Here is a 21,684-nt window from a genome sequence, read left to right as displayed (position 1 = left end):
TTTCTTTTACAATTAATTGAAATTCAATTTATTTATATATCTCAATTTTTTGTTTTTTTTATATATATTTTCAATTAATCTCCTTCTTGATTGTTATTTTCCATAGAATCAAATGTATTGCATCAGTTGCTGTGTGTTAGTTTCCTCATGCAAATTTAACAATGCATTTACAATATTTAATTTATTATTTAATTTATAAATATTAACAAACAAAAAACCGAACCCCTTGACAGATTTGCCCGAGTAGTGCTGAGGCTAGGTGAGCGGGCCTTTGCAGTTTTACCCGAGCAGTTCTCGGAATGTCCTAATAGGATGCTTATAAGATAAGGGAATTGAATTCTACGGCACATTTGAAATTCCTAGTGGATTGCAAAAAGAGTGCCGTAGAGCCAATTCTCATCACATAAAGTTCACTTCCCTCATCACGTAAAGTTAAAACGTAAAAAAAGTGTCCCAAAATTATAAGACCCCCCAAGCGCCACAGATTAAGCTTAAACGACTGGAAAATTGAATATCCATAGAAAAAAAAATGAAAGCTCCTCAGCTTCATTGGTTTGATCAATAGATGGCGTATTACAACTCATCATAATATTGCTATCCTTTTCTGGCAATGTGTTTCAACAAGTTTCATCTTATATCAGTGATCAGATATATAGTGTGATCAGATACGTGGGTATCAACACCAACGACCATTACTCAAATCTCACTTGCGTCATTGCTGGTGGTTTCCATTGGAGTTTAGTATTTAAACAATCGTATCGCCGTTCTAGTTCTAGCGATGCATAACTTCAATGCGAAACCCATACAACAGTACAGAGGAAATGAGAAAGCTCTCCTCCAAGCGATGAAGCTCAACTGGTTGGGGTATCCCACCAACAGAGAGCGCCACCAGCTTTTTCGCTATTTTTAGAATGCATGAGTCGTTTGCCGTCTGCTAAACGAAGTCTTTCTATATTCCGTTTAGGTAGAGAACTTGAGTCGTTTAGAAGCCGTTTAGTGGTCGTTTAGTGGATTTGTGGCACTTGGGCCCTGAAAACCTTATAACCTTTTTATACTTTATATCTTTATTCATTAATAAACAATGCAGTTGATTAGCATTTTAATTTTTTTATACTGTACATACACTTTCAGGCAACCAGGATTATTATTATTAAACAATTGTTCTTTAGTAAATTTACTTCAAAACACAAATCATATATAGGGCAGCAATTTTAACGGTTCATTGCACAGCACGTGTTGGGTACGGCCGTTCAGTTCAATTCATCGAGAGGGACACAAATTAACATTTTCCATATTTAAAAGCCAACTCATACAGATATGGGATTCATTAGATTTCATTAAGTCAAATTTTGTTGAATCGTACAAAACTATGAAAGAAACAACAGACATTATTGTAACGGTCTAAAATTCAAATTAATTTGGAGCACCCTGTGTACTTTGCGAGCGTGCCCCGCAGGTAGAAAACTACTGCGCTGACATTTCGAAAGCGCGCCAACGTGAATGTTTTGATTCTATCCTTGCAACGAACACTGCGCATTCAATTAAATCAACAAATTCACTCATCGATAAGATGATATACAGCCAAGAGTGAGTTAAGATAAAGTATATTTAATAGGAATTATGTATCAAATTGATTACATCCACCTGTTTTTCAGCTACGCACGCTCCATAGACGATGTGCGCACGATTGTGCAGCACGCCAAACTCGATCACAAAAACCTCACCAACACCGCGCAAGCTATTTACTATCCCCGGAGCGAGGAGGGCCACGATATCGGCAACATAAAACTGCTCGAGGTGGACGAACACATCCTGGAGGAGATAAAGAAGGGCAGCGAAATATGCTTCAAGGGTGCGCTGAACGAGAAGGTCGTGCTGTGTACCGAGTCGCGCACGTACGAGATGAAGGAAGCGGAAATATCGAACAGCTTGTTGCTGGTGAAGGGTCTTAAGCTCGCTCAAGCCACGAGCCGATCGCCGATCAAAAGTCCCAAGGGAGGTGTCAACACGTCGATGGACAGCAGCATAGAGGAAGAGCAGGAGGATCCCGACAAGATCGACACGATCGACGAGGTGGAACGGAAGGATGTGGTGAAAATATTTCACGACTATTTCGAGCTACGTCAGGTCAAACCAAAGTACCGGAAAATCATCGATCTGCTGCGACTGACGCGGTACGCCGGTCCGGAGAACGAGCATTTGATCGATCGGTCGTTACTGTTTCGATTCAAACAGCTGCTCGACACGGTACAGTGCAGTAAGGATGAGTTTCACGAGGGACTAAAGAAGTATCGAGCCATCGAGGTTGATGATCGTGTGCGCATGTTGGACATAGAGTAAGTCACCAATGTTTAGCGTGCTTCCTAGAGGCGAAAGAACTCCGTTGGAGCCAAAGCCTCTATAAACTATTCAAACAACAACAACTTAATATATAAATTAACCGAATCTATCCTTTCCTGCAGGTACGAATATCGTGTACTAACATTGCTCCTGTCCGTGGTATCGGAAAACTCCTGGGAACTTGACGCAATCGACAAAGACGTCACGCTGGAGGCGATGCAAGGCATCATACCGTTCGAGGTGGTTGACGGCATGTTTAACGTGTACACCACCCCAAGCGAACGCATGCCGGGCCGTTTCCAGTACCGCGAGGATCTCGTGTGCGCCATGTTTGCCGAAAAAATCCTCCAGCACGGGTTGAAGTTTCATATCGATGAGTTTCTGGTCACCTGGCAGGAAGCATTGCCCGAGGGTTTCGAAGCAAATGAGCAGTATCTGCGTGGCATCGGTATTATTGATCGCGAAGGCAGCGTACCGTGCGTCCGGGGGCTAAACGAGGCCGATCTTCCGATGAATTTGCTTGGCCGGCTCGATATGCTGTTCCGGACGAAGGAGCGATGGAACCTGGAACAGATTGAACCGTACATTGAGTGTTTTGCGACGCCAACGGTGGGCGTCACCTCGATACTGGCCAAGTACACACGCTCGCTCGTCGTTAAGGGCGTTCGGATGTACGTGTCGAAGCATTAGGAATGTAAAAGATCGCGCTTACTTATTTATATGATGTTGTAAATTTGCTTTTTTACAAAATTTATTTAAAGGAGAACAAAGTTTGCCTCACTAAAAACTCCCTCAATTTGCTCGCTTCTTCTTTCGTTGCTGCTTTTTCTCGAGAATGCGCTGCTGTTCGGCTTTACGCACCACGGTGATGGCGGACTGTTCCGTCGCCGTCGGTTCGCTCATCGTAGGGTTAATGTTCAACGACGGATAGCTCATCTCGATGCGTTCAGCTACAATCGGCCTCGCCAGCAGCTGGCTAAGCTCCAGCCGTTTTGCCCGAAACTGTCTCTTCCGCTTGGTCTGCTCCGTCCGTCGTACCTCCTCCTGCTCGCTGTCCACCTCCGATTCGCTCTGGAACTCCTTTGCCAGCTGATCTTCCCACGAACGGGTCGCCCCTTCCCGACGCTGCTGCAGATCCATTCGCTCGATTTGCCGCGCCAACGTTACCCGTTCCTTCACCTGTCGCATCACCCGCTCGCTGGTCGGATACAGTGGCAGATCCTCCGTGCGGCCCAAGTCTTGGTTCAGCTTAACGTAGTCCCTCACCTCGGACGGTCCAATCAGCAGCACCGTCAAACCTTCCTTGCTTGCACGTGCCGTACGCCCCGAGCGGTGCACATAGTTTTCCGTCGTCTTCGGCACCTGATAGTGGATGACGTGGTCCACGTTCGGAATGTCCAAACCACGCGCGGCCACATCGGTCGCAATCAGCAGTGCCCGTGGGTTGGCCGTGAAACGCTCCAGATTCTTCAGCCGCTGGCGCTGCTGCATGCTTCCAAACAGACTAAGCGGCTGGCAGTTCAGATAGTCGAACAGGGAAACGAGCCGCTTCACGCAGTCGATCGAGTTGCAGAACACGAGCGTTCGCCCGGGATGACGATCGAGGAAGTAGTACAGATAAAAGTCTTTGTGCTCCATCTGGCACAGGATACGCGATTCGGTTAGCGTACGAGCAGTGCCGTGATCTTGCGTAAGGTCGACGATCTTCGGATCGGTCATACCGATGGTTTCGATTAGATTCGCCATACGCTGGCCGGGCGTTAGTTTGAGCGCTTTTTTCGACTTCTTAGGATGTCCTGTGGAAGAAAAAGTATACGGCAGAGAAGAAATTGGTAGTAGTATCGTAAAAAAATGCTACAAATGCTATCAAAACATACTTTTTATATGAGTAGGCATCTCATGGTCCATCGTAAGCGTGGCAGAGAAGATATAGTTCCGACGAAGCTTCTTTGCCTCCTCGTTGGCGTTGATCAGGGCCAGCAGTTCTTTCAGCTCCTCAAAGTGTCCCTTTTCCAGCATTCGATCTGTTTCATCGATAACGAGATATCTGAAAAACAGGAAATTATTCCATAAATTGACCAATACTTTCGCACATTCCTCACAAAGCCACACCTGATGTCTGCCACCTTGGAAAGGTGATGATTTTCACTCTTGACCAGCTCCCACAGCCGACCCGGCGTTGCGATCACTATCTCTGGACATTTGCGCAGCATGCGTTCCTGCTTCACCGTGGCCAAACCACCGAACACGGTCGCAATGTTAATGTCGGTATACTTAGCGACCGCCTTCAGATGATCGTTAATCTGTACCGCTAATTCACGAGTCGGTGTAAGGATTAACCCGTACAAGGGTTTGTCTTCAGGGGCGGCTGACGAATTGCCCAGCTTACGACCCTCCTCTGCGAACACCTTTGCATCCTCCTCCGTGACTTCCATATCTTCCGGTGGAGGCGTCATTTCGTGCTCGCTCGAATCGTCTGCCACCGGTTTCTTGCCCTTCTTCAGACGCATGATACCTTCTAGCATCGGTATACCGAAGGCAAGAGTCTTTCCGCTGCCCGTTTCCGCTGCACCGAGCAAATCGCGACGCCCGTAGATGGCAACCGGAAGTGATTTGTTTTGGATCTCGGTCGGTACCTTGAAACCTTTGTCGGCAAGCGCTCGCACAACCGGTTCTGATACGCCCAGCTGTACCCAAGCCTGGAAAAGGAACGAATTCGAGTTAACACAGGAAAATCATGCTAAAGAAGCTGCCACTACAACTCACCGTGTAGTCCGCAGTGGAATAAGGCTCCGGAACGGGTTTGTCAGACACTGTAGTAGCATTGTTTTGCTTCGATTGGTTTTGCTGCGGCTTGGTACTGGAACTGGACTTGGGAGGTTCCGGCTCTTTCTGCGCTTCAGCTTTATTGTTTTGTTTTGATTTTTTCTCCTCCTTCTTGGAGTTGGAATTGATCTGCGAAACAGTCGTTTTGGTTTCCTTTACCAAGGGTTCTGTTTGCTTCTGCTGCTTTTTAGTGGCTTTTGGAGGTTTTAGCAACATCGAAAAGTTCGAACTGGTCGCTTCCTCTGCCCCTTCGCCTGGTTCCCTGTCATTTTTCTTCGACTTTACGGGCGGAGACTCTTTCTCGGGCTTATTCTTTTTCTTCGGCTGATCATCAAAACCCGAATCATCTTCACTCGAGTCGGTCTCAGCTTGCGGTTTCAATTTTTTGGCGTTCTTCTTCTTCTTCTTGCTTTTCGTCTCTTTCTCCGAATCATCGCTATCATCGTCGCTGTCATCACTGTCGCTGTCGAATGAGCGCTTACGTTTCGACTTCTTTTTCCTCTCTAAGCTATCAATATCCTTGTCGTACTGAAAGAGTAAATGAATTATTCACAAATGATTTCAACTCTACACGATCGAGTTATTTACGTTACCTTTCTCTTTTCCTTCCGCACAAAGTCGCCGGAGTAGTTCTCGAGCACTTCCAGCCCGATGAAGCCACCAAAATCGGCACCCTCGTCCGAAATGACCGGACCGTTCAGTTTCACCTGTTGCCACGATGCATCTTTCGTTTTCTGCTTGGCGGGCCTTTTCTTCGGATTAAACTTACGTTGCTTTTGCATGTTTAGAGAAGAACTTTAATAAAGTGTGCCGGTAGCGCACGTGTTTTCAACTCTGCCGATTAACGAAAACAAACAGCTGTCAAACAGTCGAAACGTCACTCCTCAGGGGATGCAACCAGTGTGGCCAGTATATTTTGGCAGATTTCGGCAGGAGCACTGTTGAGAACGCGACAATTTAAATTTAATCAATTATTTTAACAATAATTTTCGTTTTAAGCTTTTACCGCAGACAGCGAGATTCAAATTCAAATTCAAAGTATTTTCTTTGGCGAGCACTTCTCGGAATCCACACAACTGACATTTTCTTCTTATTAAGAACATAAATGTTTATGGATAAAATGTTGAATTCAAAACGCATGTAGCATTTTTCAAGTGCCAGGCAAACAAACGTGCATTGTGCGCGATGAGTAACAAATGAGGATAGCGATCTTTGAAACAGCATCCCAAGCGCCACAGATTAAGCTTAAACGACTGAAAAATCAAATATCTGTGATTTTCGGTAGGATAAATGGAAAATCGGTAGTTTTAAGGCGGTCATCTGTGAATCGGTAGGCATATAAAAAATTGGTAGGAATACAGATAAATCGGTATTTCTGGTCACTGCAACAGTGGGGTCGTTTTCAGACGTTTCAAACGTCTTGGAATAGCTTACAAAGTGGTTAGACGTGTTCATACGTGGCTTTTTTAAATTACAAACATCAGTTATTTACCAACAAAAATATTGACCACAGAATACGAATACGGAAAGTATAGATCATATCCTACCAACCAAATAAGAAGAAGAAGAAGAAGACTTCAGAATAGTGCTGTATTTACATGAGATTAAAAAGATAATCTACGGTTTATGTAATAAACGTAATATGCAACATCACAGTGCCTCGAATTTATATTTTGATTTAAAGTAATTTATTTAAATATTTTGATCATTTAAAGTAGATTTGATGTTCTTGATTATGATATTTCATTTTCACAGGTTTACATATTAGGAATCTTTTTTTACACATGTTTGTTTACTTTTTTATAGCTGCCCGTAAAGGACGATGAATCATTTTGAACAACGAATCAAAATTTGAAACTGATTCTTACGTTCAATGCATTTTTCGAGGTTTGTGATTATCTTAAGGTACATTGATGAATCTCAAAAGATTCATGAATGACTTTTTGGATGACGTCCATGATTCGGAATTATTTAACGGTCCCAAATAAAGTCGTATCTCGTGGATCACCCGTATTCCCGTTGAAGCCTCATATCAACCTTCCCCCCATTGCAAGGACTGACTATCCGGCTGGGTGGTACTAAAAATAAGTATCAAAAGCCTGTATAGGTCACGTTGACTGCGTAGCTCGTTATGACAAATAGTAGAAGGATATTAAGATTCAGATTCGTGAATTTGAATGAGATTAACCCATCAATAACTTATAAATTTATTTAAACAACAAAATTCAAAATGCAGCATACGTTATTGGCTGATGCGATGTAAAATACAACAATCGATATTATTTTCTTACATGAAAAGAGATTCTAAAATTATACTCTTTTTGTGTTTAGACCTTATCAATCCTTAAAATATGATTTTTTTTTGTAGAATTGACAATGAGTAATGTATAATAGTATTAATATACAACATCGTTTATCTTCAACGTGACATCTGCTACATAAAAAAGTGTATCATTAATTACATCACAAATTGATGCATAAAAAATCAATAATAATAGTATCATAAATTATTTAAAAAAAACTAATAGACAATTCTTAAAAGCTTCTTCTACTTCTATTTTGCATAACCGTCCTGTCCAACGTGGACATGCCGGCCTATACAGACTTTCAAGACTTTATTCAATAAAACGCAGCCGGATAAGTCAGGCCTCGCTACGGAGGGACGATCGATTATAGACTAGAACTCAGGACGGGCATGTTATTACGTCGTGTGAGTAGAAGACTGTACCACGGGACCGCCCCACCTCAATAGCCAATGCTTTAGATCACGCTTTGTTTAAATTATCTGCTTGTTGGTCATTCAAAACCTATGAAAGATAATGGAAGTTTCGAATATAGGTAATAGATACAAATATTTACACGAATCAAAAACAAGTCATACCAACATACCAACAAATGATTAAGCCAATATCTCTTAGAATCGTGGCAAACAAACAAACCACCTCCGGCATAAATTTTTCGCCTCAAACATTCAGTTCATCGTGATAGAAACAATATCATGTGAATCATATGTCATCGCCGTTTTCATTCTTAATAATTACTCCCAAGCAACATCGTCCAATCGTCACCAATAAACAATCACACGCTCCTCCACCCGGTACACTAATCCATTTCCGTACCTTCTTAAGCAATGTTTACATTCGACTCACGTGCCGCCAACCGACCGAACGCATCGTTCAAAAAGTTCGCGGTAACGATAGTGCGAAAAGTATTTCCAGCAAGCCACTTCCGCCACCTCGGTAGGTCATTGTCGGACTTTCGACAGCAGCAGCAGCAGCAGCAGCATCAGCAACAGCATCTAAGGACAACCGGTGTCATCTGCCTCGACTGAAATCCATGCTGATATGCCGCCCGCTCGTCTTGCCTCGAGGTCCATGACTTTTAAAAAGTCTCCGCGAACATATTTTGCGCATTGACTCGTGACTCCTACACACGCCTCACGATATCGTCACGTTCGACCTCATCTGGACACTTCCTGCAACAAAACACGATCGGCGGATGATCATCAGCTGGTGCAAGAACACATACGTCTACCGATCGATTCTTAACCCCTTACGACAAACGCTCTGACGCCGCCAACGGTGAGCCTCGTCTGTGCAGCCCAGCCCGACCGACGACCGCGGTGCTGGTGGTGGCAACGTTGAACGAACGATAAAAAAAACGCACCACTGCAGTCGGCTTTCGCTGCGCCCGTCGCTTGGGTCGGTGATCAGAACATTTAAGCGAATCCCCTCGAACCGGGCGGCCAGTTCGCGGCCAACCGAACAGCGATACGCACGCACTTTCGGTTTCGTACCTCGGCAACTTCGGTGTTTCGGTTGCCACTTCGCCATCACGCTCCATCTCGCAGGGTCGCGGGCTACCGCAGGGCCTTCTTGTGTGATCAAACAAGCGCAAGAACTTGCTCCTTTGATAAAGGCTAACAATTACCCTCGATCGCGCTGAGCTGGGTGTGCGATAGGTGCGCACATACGCGCATTTGATGACAAGTTGAACTGTGATCTGTTGGTACGAGGTGTTTTGCAACAAGCAAATCCTATTAGTGTAAGTGCAATTTTAGTGAATCTATGGTGTAAAAACCGAAAAACTGTGATTTCAAAGGACTGATTTATAGAAAGCTACTGTGAACTGTATCATCCACAAAACATTACACACGATAGACTTTAAGTTTAAGTAAATTATATGCTAACAACTTCTTCCATAGGGTAAGTAAAAAAACTTCTAGTGGTAAAAAAAACAACTACTCATGTGCCAAATATGCTGAACGCGAAATACACAATGACTTCACCCAAAGCCCTTTTAGCCCAAGCCTCGATTGTGAAAAAGGTGTACAAATTATAATGTTCCATTCGCCTAATCGATCGTTCCTAATCGCCTGCACGTGGGGACGCCTTTGCAGCACGATAAGCACCAAAGCAGCATGCAAACTGCAGTTTAAAACAGTTTTTTTGTTCGTTTGTTTGCATTACCTCTCTCGCTCTTTCTTTCGCATTGACTTGTCTAATTCGCGGACATTGGTGGACGAGAATGTCAAGTTCAACTGGTCTGGTGTGCGTCAGTTTGTCTAGCGCGTCGTTTGGATCAGGTTACAGATATTCCATACTATCCTTTCTCACTAAAGTATTACCCTGTGTGTGTATTAAATCGAAAACTGTACCATTTATGGGTTTCATATAATTTTCTCCCAAAAAAAAGTATCGTTCTATGATCATCGTTCTACCCTGATTGATCTGTATAGTGCGCTGTGTTTGATTGTGCGTTATCAGTGCAGACAAGCGTGCAGGCGTAAACCTACACGGTTGCGTGACACGTCTGTTTGCCAACAGCACACACCCATTAGCCGCTATCGGGGTTGTAGTTTGCCTTGCAAAAATTGTAGCACCCTCCATCACGAGCGGGCAATTATTGAATTTTGGAAATTTACTTCAGAGATTGCAACTTTGATAATTAGTTATACTTATGACTGAAGGATTAGTTTCTATTTTTTTTGAGAGACATAGCAAACTATCCTACTGATCGTTACAGGTCTTCGGATCGTGTCGATCTAATGCTACTTCGTTTCCCTCTCCTCTTTGCGGGTCTGCAGCAACGGACTGCTTTACAAGACCACATGGTGCGCTTAAACGGTTTAAGCATACGAATCAAGTAGCCCGCGCGCAGAGCAGCATTTCCTTTCCTGTGTGCCGTGCGAAAAGTGCATATTTGACAGTGACATACTTAGGATTTGTGGAGCGATCGGTGGCAGTGGTGGAGCGAACCGAGGCATGATGCAACTAAGTGCAGAGATTTCTTGGTAGACAGTTGGGCGCTGCAAACGCTTTGCTTATGTTTCACATTTATGTGAAATGCAACATACGAAGCGCTCTCTTGGAAGCTTGGGTGTTTGAGCATTGGGTGGTATGGAATTAATTTATCGAGGTCTTTTTGATGGTTTAAGTGCAACAACAAAAATGTGACAAGATTCAACGGAAATGGGTATTGAGGTATTTAGTATATCAGTATTGAGGTATAAATAATTGATAATCAACAATGTCCAATTATTATTTTTAGTATAATAAAGCACATTTTAATTAAAGATCCGTCCTAAGTCGTATGCTAATTTCAATGACAGTCCCCCCGAAACAAGCATCTGCTCATTTACTCGTACTTACACATATACACTCCCAGCGCGCAAACGCAAAAGTGCAAAACCAGTCCAGCACCTAGCCCCCATTCCGAGGACATTGCAACCGGGAGCTAATTGACCCCCGCATAGTGGCCAACACCACGCCCGTTCGGCGCAAAAGTGATCGCGGCGGAAAAGAAGCCTTTCCATATCATCCTTAATAGACATGTTAAATGAAATGCCGAAAGAAGGTCCACTGCTGAAATGACTCTCGGCAATTTTGCTTCTTCCCTCCTCCCTTAACCAACACTCCTTCCGAAAATGAAGGAAAAGTGTCCCCCAAGCGGACAAAACCACAGTGACGAATAGCTGGAGGGGTTCGTGAATTTTGTTGTATTTTTTGTTGTTGTTGCGCCAACTGATGGCGCTGACATTGGCCACTCACTACTGATACGAAGTGAAGCGACAATACAACCGGCGGGCAAGCCCCTGCAACTCTGGTGCACACACTGGGACACCCCTTTCCTAATAGTAACCACACTCACCAAAAAAGGAGTAAATTAAAATCGGTGGAATGGAAGAATGGAACGAGTGTAAAAAAATAGGTAAAATAAAACAATCACCCATTCTGTAGATTTGCAAAAGGTACGGAAATTATGTACAACGATACTAAAGAAGTGGACGGCGCTTGAGACCCCGAAAACTGGTTCCCTACCACTTCATTGATCGATCGCGAAAGCGGAAAGCAGCGATCGCCGGTGCAGCCTCGCAAAGTAACATTAAATCATCATTATTCTTCCATCATGTTGTGCAGTTTTTTTTCTCTCTTCATTTCATTGTAGGCCTGTTCACAGTGTGGAAGAAAACTTCCTCATTGTCATCAGCTGTCAATCAGGTCTGCGCAAGGGCGCAACACAGAAAGGAAGAGCATTGGACGAGCCTCCGTACGTTGGTGCCTCGTCGATCGCTGGAACTTTTGGGATTCATTTCGATTGCATTGGACCACCAAATCAATGAGCCCAATGAAGAGGGAATTCGGCAGGAGGGTCATTGTCTCGCTAACCTATCATTTCTAACCGTCCCCCTCGGGGTAAGGCCAAGGATTGGTCGACCTACCCTGCCTACCGGTCTGTTCCCTTGGGTGCAGGGAACCTTCTCATATCGCCTCTATTGCGGTAATGATTGGTGAAAACCTGATTTGACACGTCCTTCAGCGTGTGTTTGGCTGTGCACAGGACGGACGGAGAAAACTGGTTTTGACCGGTTCCTTCAATTGAGATAGATCATGATCTGTACAGTGAAGGATGATATCTCCCTGGCGTGGCTGTGACGTCGTGAGGTCACACAAACGCCGCATCAACCAATTTCGAACCGAGCACCATGGGATTCAACCATGTGAAGGTTAGCTAATCTTGCCATCGATCGTATCTATGCTCCCATTTCACTTATCACTAAACCCAGCAGTGGCTACACCCTGGAACAAGCCTTCATCTATTACCCAATTCTCGGCATATCGTAGAGCAGCAGTGAGGGACAAAAACTCACCAGATATGCTGCCAGTTGACCGGTCTGTTATCACAAACTAAAACCCAAAAGCTACCCCTGACCGCTCACACACCCCACTCAGTGAAGTTCGTGTCAGTACAGTTCGTCGAAACCTGCCCGACCAAGACAACCCGACGACGGTGCCACCATTCACAACCTCCATCATCGATCAGGTTCGAAGATGAATCGCGCAAACAACGGAAGACATTTGACAAATTTATTGGCACGCGATTTAGCCGCAATCTGCCGTCAGGTGTGTCTTCTATGCCCCGGTGGCTGTGTACGCAAGTCCCGTGACTTGCCAGGCCGGAATTTCCTCGATAAGATAGGTCCGAGCAGATAGAGCAGATGGATTCATCGGACTCAAATGGCCAGGTAGCAAATCAGCAGCCGCTTTAGCAACAATAAGACACTCGTAAAGTGGTCAATTGTTTTACTCTCCTACGCAACCGCATGGGGCGCACCGTATTGCATCCCGCAGCCCGTTTGTAATCGTCCCACGGCTATCTTATCAGTTGTTGTTAGAGCTTTTTAAGGAGGGGGAGACCGTAAAGAGGGTCGCCTCAATTGCTTCACACATGCTTAACCGAGTGTATGAGTCGTCCCTACGCGCCCTACCTACGAAGATCAAGATCGAAGGTATTCGGCTGGTATCGGCCCTACCTGAGAGAATATCAACCGTTCATTCAAACAATGCGCGCTACTATTGCACTAATTAATCACAGAACGGTAGTACCGCCTGCGTTATCGGCACTGTGCTGCGATTGAACAAGATTGATTCATGCTGTATGTAAAAATGATCTCATCTCGCTTAGCCTCGGAACATAGAGCTAAGGTTATATAAATGAATCACTTCATTTTATGTTGCCCATTAGAATACGTTTTCAAATTCTCTTTCAATTTTACATGCACCTTTCCGTACGATAAATTCAATCACCCAGCCACCAGAATGGCTGTGAGCAGTTTTGGTCGGCTGTTTGAACAGCTTTCCACATCGACCCGTTCCCTTGCCGGTTACTGTATCAAACCCAAATAACAGAAGGTTATTAACAAGCCCTCTCCCCTCCCAAATAAACGGTTGCACTGGTACTGGTACTGACGAGACATTCAGCTGGATGGATCACTGCAGGGGGTTTTGCACTTGAAGTGGAAACAGATGCACGTCAATGGTTTCCCCCTACCCTGTTACAGAACAGGGTATAGCTAATCTCGGCCTGGAACGCTGGAAAATCTAGACACCACTTGAGGTGAAAATCCACATGCCTGTGACACATTTCCTCGTGTGAGATAAAAGATATTTTGCAGCTTTCAAACAGCAGTTGCCCTTTTTGTCCTAAAGATTCCTAACTAGTAGTTTGTTTTAACATGTACATCTTTTAGTAACACGTAAATTAATGTGAACTTCCTCTTCTAACAATGCCCCAATTATGTACAATCACTAAATATTACCCTCTGTTGTTGTCACTCTCGCTGTCGAGTGGATTGGCAAGTCCCACTCGAACTGCTCCAAAGTACAACAATAACCCCTGTGCCCTGTGGCTGAAGAATCCTCCCCCGCGTTCGTTAACAAGTGGCACACTGGTTGAAAAAAAGAAGGGTTAATTTGTTGCGAATAATAAAAAACAAACAAGAAACAACAGACAATAAACTTCAACCAGCGTCGCAACCATACCAGACCATCAAAAAGACCTGTGACGTAGTCGTATTTAGTGGAGAGCGGGAAAGACCGGGAGGAGTATGCCATCAGATTCGGTGGACGGGGGAGTGTAGGTGCTACCCAATCCGTCAGCGTGACATATCGGCAAAGAGATAACGCACCCGTCGATGGTGCTTATTGTCCAATTGGTTTGCAATTACTATCAGCTATTTGATACGCTTCTGGGCGATAAATCGGGCACAGTCGCGAACGATCGCTTCACCGGTGCACTACGGCACACTAGAGCTCGATACACTGCACAACGTGTACTGCGGGCAAGAGATCGTGGGTTTTGCGGTTTTGGTAGCTTTGGTGCTTAGGTTAGTAAGCTGCAGGAGTTGGCAGTTACTAGGCAACAAACTTTCTAGTGACCTGTGATCGTGATCGTGTGCGTTTGGCATATTGGCAGTTTGAAGTAGTTTAGTGTTTCTTTTCTAGTACAGTACAAAATTAACGTATTATTGTGTGTGTATATTTTTGTTGACAGTACGAAATATTGAACGGAGCTCATCATGGGTGAGGAAAAAGTAAAAGATGACCCGTCGGCACCATCCGCACCGGGATACAGTGTTGGTGACTTTAATTCTACGTAAGTATTAAATTACAACCTGTGCATGATATAAAACATAAGAAGATTTCATTTCCTAATAGATCTATACCGGAGTTACCACGACACTTTCTTGTGTGAACATCTTATTTCATTGCTTGTGAAATGTTTTTCAACAACTCTCACTCCGTTCAAATAATCCATCAATCTGTACATAGTCACACGGGTGAAATAGAAAACTAGTGGCAGTTGTTGACAACCCTTGTGCACAATGAAACATGTGATTGCGATTGGGACATTATTCAGTAAATCTTGCCAGATCTATAGTACATTGAAGTATTGAAAGGAGTCGCCTAATTCTTTAAAATTACTTCAATTTAATGCTTCTTTGTCCATTCCACAATTTATTACCTGTATCGATTGACACATTATTGGCCATAAATCGGGTTATCTACGGCATCGATCAATTAAACCATAAACGAGTCAGACTCAATTTGACGTCCGTCTTTTGCGCCATCAATAACGATGACCACACTAAAACTGTTATGACCCAGTAGCATTGATCACTTTCCTTGGCACTTGGGTGTTTTACCAGTGCGCTGTAAACTACCCCAGGGTTGTTATGAAGATAAGCAATCTGTCAATTTTAATACACCTTCAATACAAGATAGCGCTACAGGGAGACAGGCCCCCTTGGCTTTACTTGCGCTTCAGCATATGTTTCTAATCAATTGAATCTATTGCTCTTCCGTTCATTCTATCTTCTCCCTTCAGAACCAAACTAGCCGAATCGCAAATCATCTCCGATGCCGAGTACAACCCATTCGAGCACCGACAGATCGACAAGCCGAACAGTACGACCGGTTCGCTGATCCACCTGCTGAAGAGTTCGCTCGGCACGGGCATTCTGGCCATGCCGGTGGCGTTCAAAAATGCCGGCCTACTGTTCGGTGCGATCGGTACCGTCATCATCGGGCTGATCTGTACTCACTGCGTGCATATACTGGTAAGTGTGTTGGAGTGTGGCGGTTGTTTCTTTTTTTGTTTTGCATTGTATACGCAGCAGTAGCTATTGTAGTTAATCAGCTTCCTTTCTCCCTACAACCGGAGATGAGATCGCATGAGAATGATTGATTTTTGGTGGCCAGTGGTCGGTGGATTTTTTTTTTCGCCAGTCACTCCCAACAGCGGCGCGATACAATCGTGTACGACACAAACGGTGGTGGCAGATGAGTCATGTGTGTTATGCGCACGACACAACTGTGGCACGTGGCTGTTATGGATGCAAATTCATAATTACACCAAACAATCACCCATTCAATATTGTTCTACAGTAATATGGGCTATTTAATGGCAATTTTGGGGTATTTTTTGTGTTTGATATTTCGTATTCTTAACTTCCTATCCTTAAAATCTCATTTAAATTTTGTTAATTGTTTGCCGAATGTTGATCAATCGAGTGAAAATTTATGTTTTTTAAATGTTTTTACGTGTTTTATAATATTTGCTTTTTGTGTTGAGCTCGCTCGCAAAAACCCTGTAAAGTCCATGCCAGTTAAGCCTTTTTGCGCTATCAACCTTTCCCACCGGTCGCGAATACAGCTAACGATGCGCACGCACTAGGCACCAGTAATCCGGTTACCCTTGAAGCTCGAGAGTTCCATTGGCTTTCGGTTCGCACCGAGCGCCACGGGTTCAAGTGCACGGTCTCGGGCGGTATTTCATGCTTTCACGGCGTACGCCTTCATGTTCTCCGTATCCTTTCTCAAGGTAATCCTTACGGTGCCGGTTCTTCGATCTTCGATCGAGCATCACAAACCGCTTCTCACAACCGATCGCATGCATTCGGCCCATGCCGCGCTTGCGAAGATGTTTCAATGCGGAAGCAAAACTGTACACATAAAACAGCGTAACCTGCCCAACGCTTCCAGCTGACCGGACGGTGCACTAACCTCCACCATTCCCGAGAGCGGCCCTTTTATGCCGCGACGAACGGTTGTTGCAACGTGCGCCGGCAACGTTGGAGGATCAAGCGATCGATATACGGTGTGATAATTTATACTATCGCTACTAAGCCACTAACAATTAACGATACACTACCCAGTAACGATGACGTTTTGTTGCTTGTCCTTCTGGCCGGTGGGGACAGTTGCGCGCCACCCGCAACGGTATGTCACCACCGCGCTGCCTCTTTCGATAAGGTTAATGAACGATGGAAACTATAACGCTTCGCTATCGGGGTAATAGGCGTCTCAATAGGATGATTTACCCCTCCGATTCACATGATTTATGCCCACTGGCGCAACGTGTGTGAGTGTTTACAGTGACGAAAGTACGTACCACCGCCTCTCTCGGTGGAACAATATTGAGATACCGCCGTGTCATAATTAATAATGTCATTATTTATCGTTCCACTCGTAGCCAACGATGGGCAAAGATTGTATTGTTTTTTGTTTGCTTCCCCGGCACGGCAAATTAATCGATTTGTTATCATGGGGGTGTCTCGTTGTTTCTTTTTAGGAACGCTACCCCCACTACTACTGCCTATAGGGCTACAGCACCGTTACTACTTGAACGATTGTTTAGGGTAGTTTGGAACCATTGAAGAACGTCCGACTAATCTTTATTGAATTTCAAATATTGATCATCTACTAAACACACGCGCGCTGTCCTCTAACGATAGGATCGAGCAGTCGTTAGTCATTTCTATTATCTCTTTCATCGCCATGTTGTTATTGGCTTTAGCACGCTGATATCGTAAATATCTCTCATTGGTAAACAAAAACAACATCGATTGGGTATTTTCTTCTGTGTCTTCTTTGGAACAACATCTTCCTTAACCTATGCCTTTGTTTCAACTCATTTTAAAGCCCTCACAGCAGAGCATTGTGATTTATTGCAGTAGCAGCAGTCATCATACCAGAATAGTCAAACCGGCATTATGGGGGGACTTTCCGCATAGAAATCCAAACGCGTCCGTCCTTGTAAGAGCCAGGGTTGTTCCAAAAAATGATGACTGAAGAAACCAATTCCCATACCAAATGTCCCTATGAAGCAAGGACTTACAATCCGTGTTACTTGTAAAGCTGGTTACATATTAACATTCACTCTAGTTACCTCATGCAATGATCATGCTGTCATGAATTTTGTCATGAATTTCAAAAGATCGTCTACCCACACTTCTCTGAATCGGGTCAGAATTCAGCTTCATAAAAGGCCTCAACGATAATAAAATCGAAACAGCCCATAAACAGATACCGTAACCTTCGGTTAAAACGTGCTATCGGGTTAGCTGTTGTTTCCGGAAACACACAGAACCCCGTACGGAAACGATATGTCTCGTAGCACCATAAAGCCGTGGGCACGCAAATACACTGTGTCACCGAGCCACTGGGACGACGACATCGGGTTTCCCGTAACCTCGAGACGGTCGAGCATCTCGAAGTGTTTACTAATTCCCTATCACATATGTATCTTTCGGACGACAGGTAAAAACATCCCACATGGTTTGCCAGCGGACAAGGATACCGGTGCTGGGATTTGCCGAAACAGCTGAGCGTGTCTTCCAGTATGGACCAGCAAAACTTCGACCTCTGGCCGGCTTTTCAAAGTGAGTATCTGTTCCCCTTTTGCACGGTCAATAGTTGCCGCAAACCCGCGTTCCGCGGCCCGTACACGCGTTCAGTGCACGAAGAACAATCGGGTTCCATCGGGTGCGACGACGTGATGATAAGCATTTTAATTAATTACACAACCGATATGCATATGAATGACAGCACGACCCTGCGTCGGCTTCCCGCTTGCGCACGGTTTTGTTTGCACAGTAGTGCACAATGTGAGTGCCGGTGCAGGGCATCTTTACACGGCACAAACACACACACACACATCCGATGGCATTCACCGGAAGATGATCCATCGTGTAAGACCTTCCCGTCCGTCTGTCGACCGAGAAACAAGAAGCCGCCTGCCCAAATTCAGCAGCCTGCTGTACTTGCCCGGCGCTCCGATGACATAGAAAACTAGACCCCCGTACCTCGGGTCGTATCAAGGTCGGAATATGAAATTACCAGCATCGCGATGTAGTTGACAGTGCGCCAAATTTGTGTACCTTGCCCCTCAAAAAAAAAGGTCGATCTACTACTACCGTGCTCGATCGTGCGGAAAAAAACACAGCCGATCACAACTCTTTTATCACATCTTGCGATATGTTTGCTTATGTTAATACGCTAGCATTCGCGGCCACTAATTAGACTCTCCCGCTGTATTTGCATATTGACAGAGCCTTCGTTGACTATGCCCTGATGGCGACGTACTTCAGTGCCGGGTGCGTGTACATCGTGTTCATCGCGACGTCCTTCCACGATGTGATCAACCACGAAACTGGAAACGATTGGAGCGTGCGGATCTACATTCTGCTCACGATGATACCGATCCTGCTGATCGGCCAGATCCGCGAGCTGAAGTATCTGGTGCCGTTCTCTGCCCTCGCCAACCTGTTCATCGTGGTCACGTTCGGCATTACGCTGTACTACATCTTCAAAGACCCGCTGGAGTTTGATGATAAGCCAATGTTCTCCTCATTTGGCACGCTGCCACTGTTCTTCAGGTATGATGAGGTGATCTGAAGACTTAAAGAAACTTGTTCTAATTTCCCCTTTTTTAATGTTTCAATCCACAGCACGGTCATTTTCGCGATGGAAGGTATCGGTGTAGTCATGCCGGTGGAAAATTCGATGTCCAAACCGCAACACTTCCTGGGCTGCCCCGGTGTGCTGAATACGGCCATGGGAACCGTAATTGTGCTGTACGCCGTGATTGGATTCTTCGGTTATGTGCGTTTCGGAGATGAGTCCAAGGGAAGCGTTACGCTCAATCTTCCACTAGAAGACTCGTAAGTATTACAATCAGTACATCATCAGTATGAGGATCTTTCGCAACAATAATTAAATTTTTTCCTATTTTTTTTTTTTTGTTCCAGCTTGGCAGTGGCGGCACAGATTCTAATCGCTCTAGCCATCCTGTTCACTTTCGGCCTACAGTTCTACGTACCGATGGACATTCTGTGGCGCAAGATTCAGGACAAAATACCAAAGAACAAGCACATGATCTCGCAGATTGCGCTGCGCTCCGGCATCATGATCATCATGGGTGGCGTTGGATTGGCGGTGCCTGAACTTGAGCCCTTCATCGGACTGGTCGGAGCGGTCTTCTTCTCCAGCCTCGGCCTGTTTGTGCCGTGTGTCGTCGAAACCGTGTTCCTGTGGCCGAACGAGCTGGGCAAGTTCCGCTGGGTGCTCATCAAGAACGTGATCTTTGGTGCGTTCTCGATCTTTGCTCTCGTGGCTGGTGCGTACGTCAGTATTAAGGACATCGTGGCACTCTACACCGACGATGAAGGACACACGGAATAATGGTGAATCGTGCCGGTACCAAGTACGTAACATCCCTAATTGCTGAGCACACTAGCAATAGTGGAATCCTTCCGCGGAACAAAAACAGTATACACCGGTACTCACACAGTGCGCGTGGCACACTGTGAAGAGGTACAAGCGTAGAGAATAGGCTATTATTTTACGATCGTGACACTTATCGTGGTGTGTATCTTAAATTAAGATACAGATCCGATAGTACCGCCGAAAGAACAAAAGTGTGACATGCGTGTCATGGCGTTGTTGGGTCATTCATTGGCGCAAGGAAGTGTTTTGTGCTATGCGAACAACGCGCGGCATCGATTTCTATTTATGATTGAAGCGTATGTTTTTTTTTTCTTCTCTATAACTTACTAGCCATAGTATAAACGCTGTTTTATGTGGAAATAAATCTGTTAATAAAATAAAGGAAAAAAAACCAAGCCTACTAATTTGTACAACAATCTATTTTTTTAATCATCTTGTTGATTTTTTAAGCAATATGGCCGTTTTGAGTCATTAATCGTTAAAAAAAACTGTTCGATTTGGCCCAGTAAGAAGATCACACACTAATAGACGTTTTAACGAACCTAGTAGAACGGGTTCTGCTTCATTATATGTGTGATCAGGCTAAAAAAACGCTCTCTATTTCCGATCCAATACCGTTCAAATTATTGCACAAAATTTCTTATAGAGATCGCAATAAACTGTCGTTCATGAATTCCTTGGTCCAAAAATCGTGTTTATAAACGACATACCAAAAAATGTTCTACAATTCACATAAATGATTGCTCCAAGTATAATTCGCATGAACGACGAACAAGAAAGCATTCATAAGATTCTGATGATGTTTGCTTCAAATATTGTTCCTACGAACATCTTTCCAAAAATCATGCATAACTTCCTGCAAACGATCACTCCAAATATTGTGATTATGAACGAAACTACGGGTATAGTTCTTAAGTTCCTATGAATTGTCGTTGGAAGCTGATTCCGCACCTTTCAAGGAGCGATCGGATTCAAAATACTTTTTTTTTCTTCACTACTGTGTGGGCATTTATTAATTCCTTAAAAGTACCTGAGCGTAAGCAACGTAGTCTCCATTGTTACTGGCACTGGTGTTAAAGTCTCTAATCTAATCCGAACCGAACCTATGTCAGTCACGCTTCCGAAACTATCATGTTTCAAAAACTGATGTTAATCCAGTACAATCTCAGGAAATGATACGGAATACATCCTGACCCAATAACTAGTAAGGATTATGTTCCGGTCCACGAGCTAATAAGGCATCGTTTCCCTGAACTAGTCCTGAAATAATTCATTTTCACGAGTATGACTATATTGAAAAGTATGTGAGCACTTCTCAAAACAACTCTGAGTAGTAATTCTACGCACAAATTGTATTCAGCGATGAGCACAAACACTTACGCTTGATAATCGTACAACGTGACAGAGATGATGGAGCAGCATGGTTGGAATTGTTTTACAACAGAAAGAAAAAGAAATCTCCTATCAAAACCGGTACCAAAGCTCACCAAGCTACGCACTAATACAGTACAGCAGTTCCATATTACACATTACACCATACATACTTCCATCGACCAGTTAAAACAGTTGGTAATCGAACAAGCACACACTTACAGCCTCCTGTAATCGCACGGCATCGTGTACCGTTGTCGGGGTTTTTTGATTTTTTTTTTCATTCTCACTCAGTTTT

General features: G+C 44.4%; 3 protein-coding genes across 4 annotated transcripts; 2 read left to right on the top strand and 1 right to left on the bottom strand.

The window, feature by feature from the left end:
• Positions 1-1,483: 1,483 nt before the first annotated feature.
• LOC120899557 (sister chromatid cohesion protein DCC1) lies at positions 1,484-3,125 on the top strand. Its single transcript, XM_040305546.1, has 3 exons — positions 1,484-1,587; positions 1,656-2,336; positions 2,463-3,125. Exons 1-3 carry the CDS (start codon positions 1,571-1,573, stop codon positions 3,028-3,030), a joined length of 1,266 nt encoding a protein of 421 aa, XP_040161480.1. The 5' UTR covers positions 1,484-1,570; the 3' UTR covers positions 3,031-3,125.
• Positions 3,049-21,623, bottom strand: LOC120899554 (ATP-dependent RNA helicase ddx24). The gene is made up of 6 exons (XM_040305541.1): positions 21,396-21,623; positions 5,760-6,104; positions 5,107-5,694; positions 4,453-5,039; positions 4,218-4,387; positions 3,049-4,136 (listed from the first exon to the last, which is right to left on the bottom strand). Exons 2-6 carry the CDS (start codon positions 5,946-5,948, stop codon positions 3,133-3,135), a joined length of 2,538 nt encoding a protein of 845 aa, XP_040161475.1. The 5' UTR covers positions 5,949-6,104; positions 21,396-21,623; the 3' UTR covers positions 3,049-3,132.
• LOC120899555 (proton-coupled amino acid transporter-like protein pathetic) lies at positions 8,911-20,419 on the top strand. 2 transcript variants are annotated; one of them, XM_040305543.1, is made up of 7 exons: positions 8,911-9,371; positions 14,500-14,601; positions 15,334-15,565; positions 18,048-18,169; positions 18,839-19,165; positions 19,238-19,450; positions 19,538-20,419. In XM_040305543.1, the coding sequence occupies exons 2-7, from the start codon at positions 14,525-14,527 to the stop codon at positions 19,968-19,970; spliced, it is 1,404 nt and encodes a 467-aa protein (XP_040161477.1). In that variant the 5' UTR covers positions 8,911-9,371; positions 14,500-14,524; the 3' UTR covers positions 19,971-20,419. The 2 variants fall into 2 exon arrangements, with proteins under 2 accessions (XP_040161477.1, XP_040161476.1); XM_040305542.1 differs by lacking the exon at positions 8,911-9,371 and adding an exon at positions 14,193-14,332.
• Positions 21,624-21,684: the final 61 nt, after the last annotated feature.

Source organism: Anopheles arabiensis, chromosome 3 (assembly GCF_016920715.1).
Source record: "Anopheles arabiensis isolate DONGOLA chromosome 3, AaraD3, whole genome shotgun sequence".
In the NCBI taxonomy this organism is placed as follows: domain Eukaryota; kingdom Metazoa; phylum Arthropoda; class Insecta; order Diptera; family Culicidae; genus Anopheles; species Anopheles arabiensis.
The sequence above is the reverse complement of the archived record's forward strand: the minus strand, read 5'-3'. Positions and strand labels throughout refer to the sequence as shown.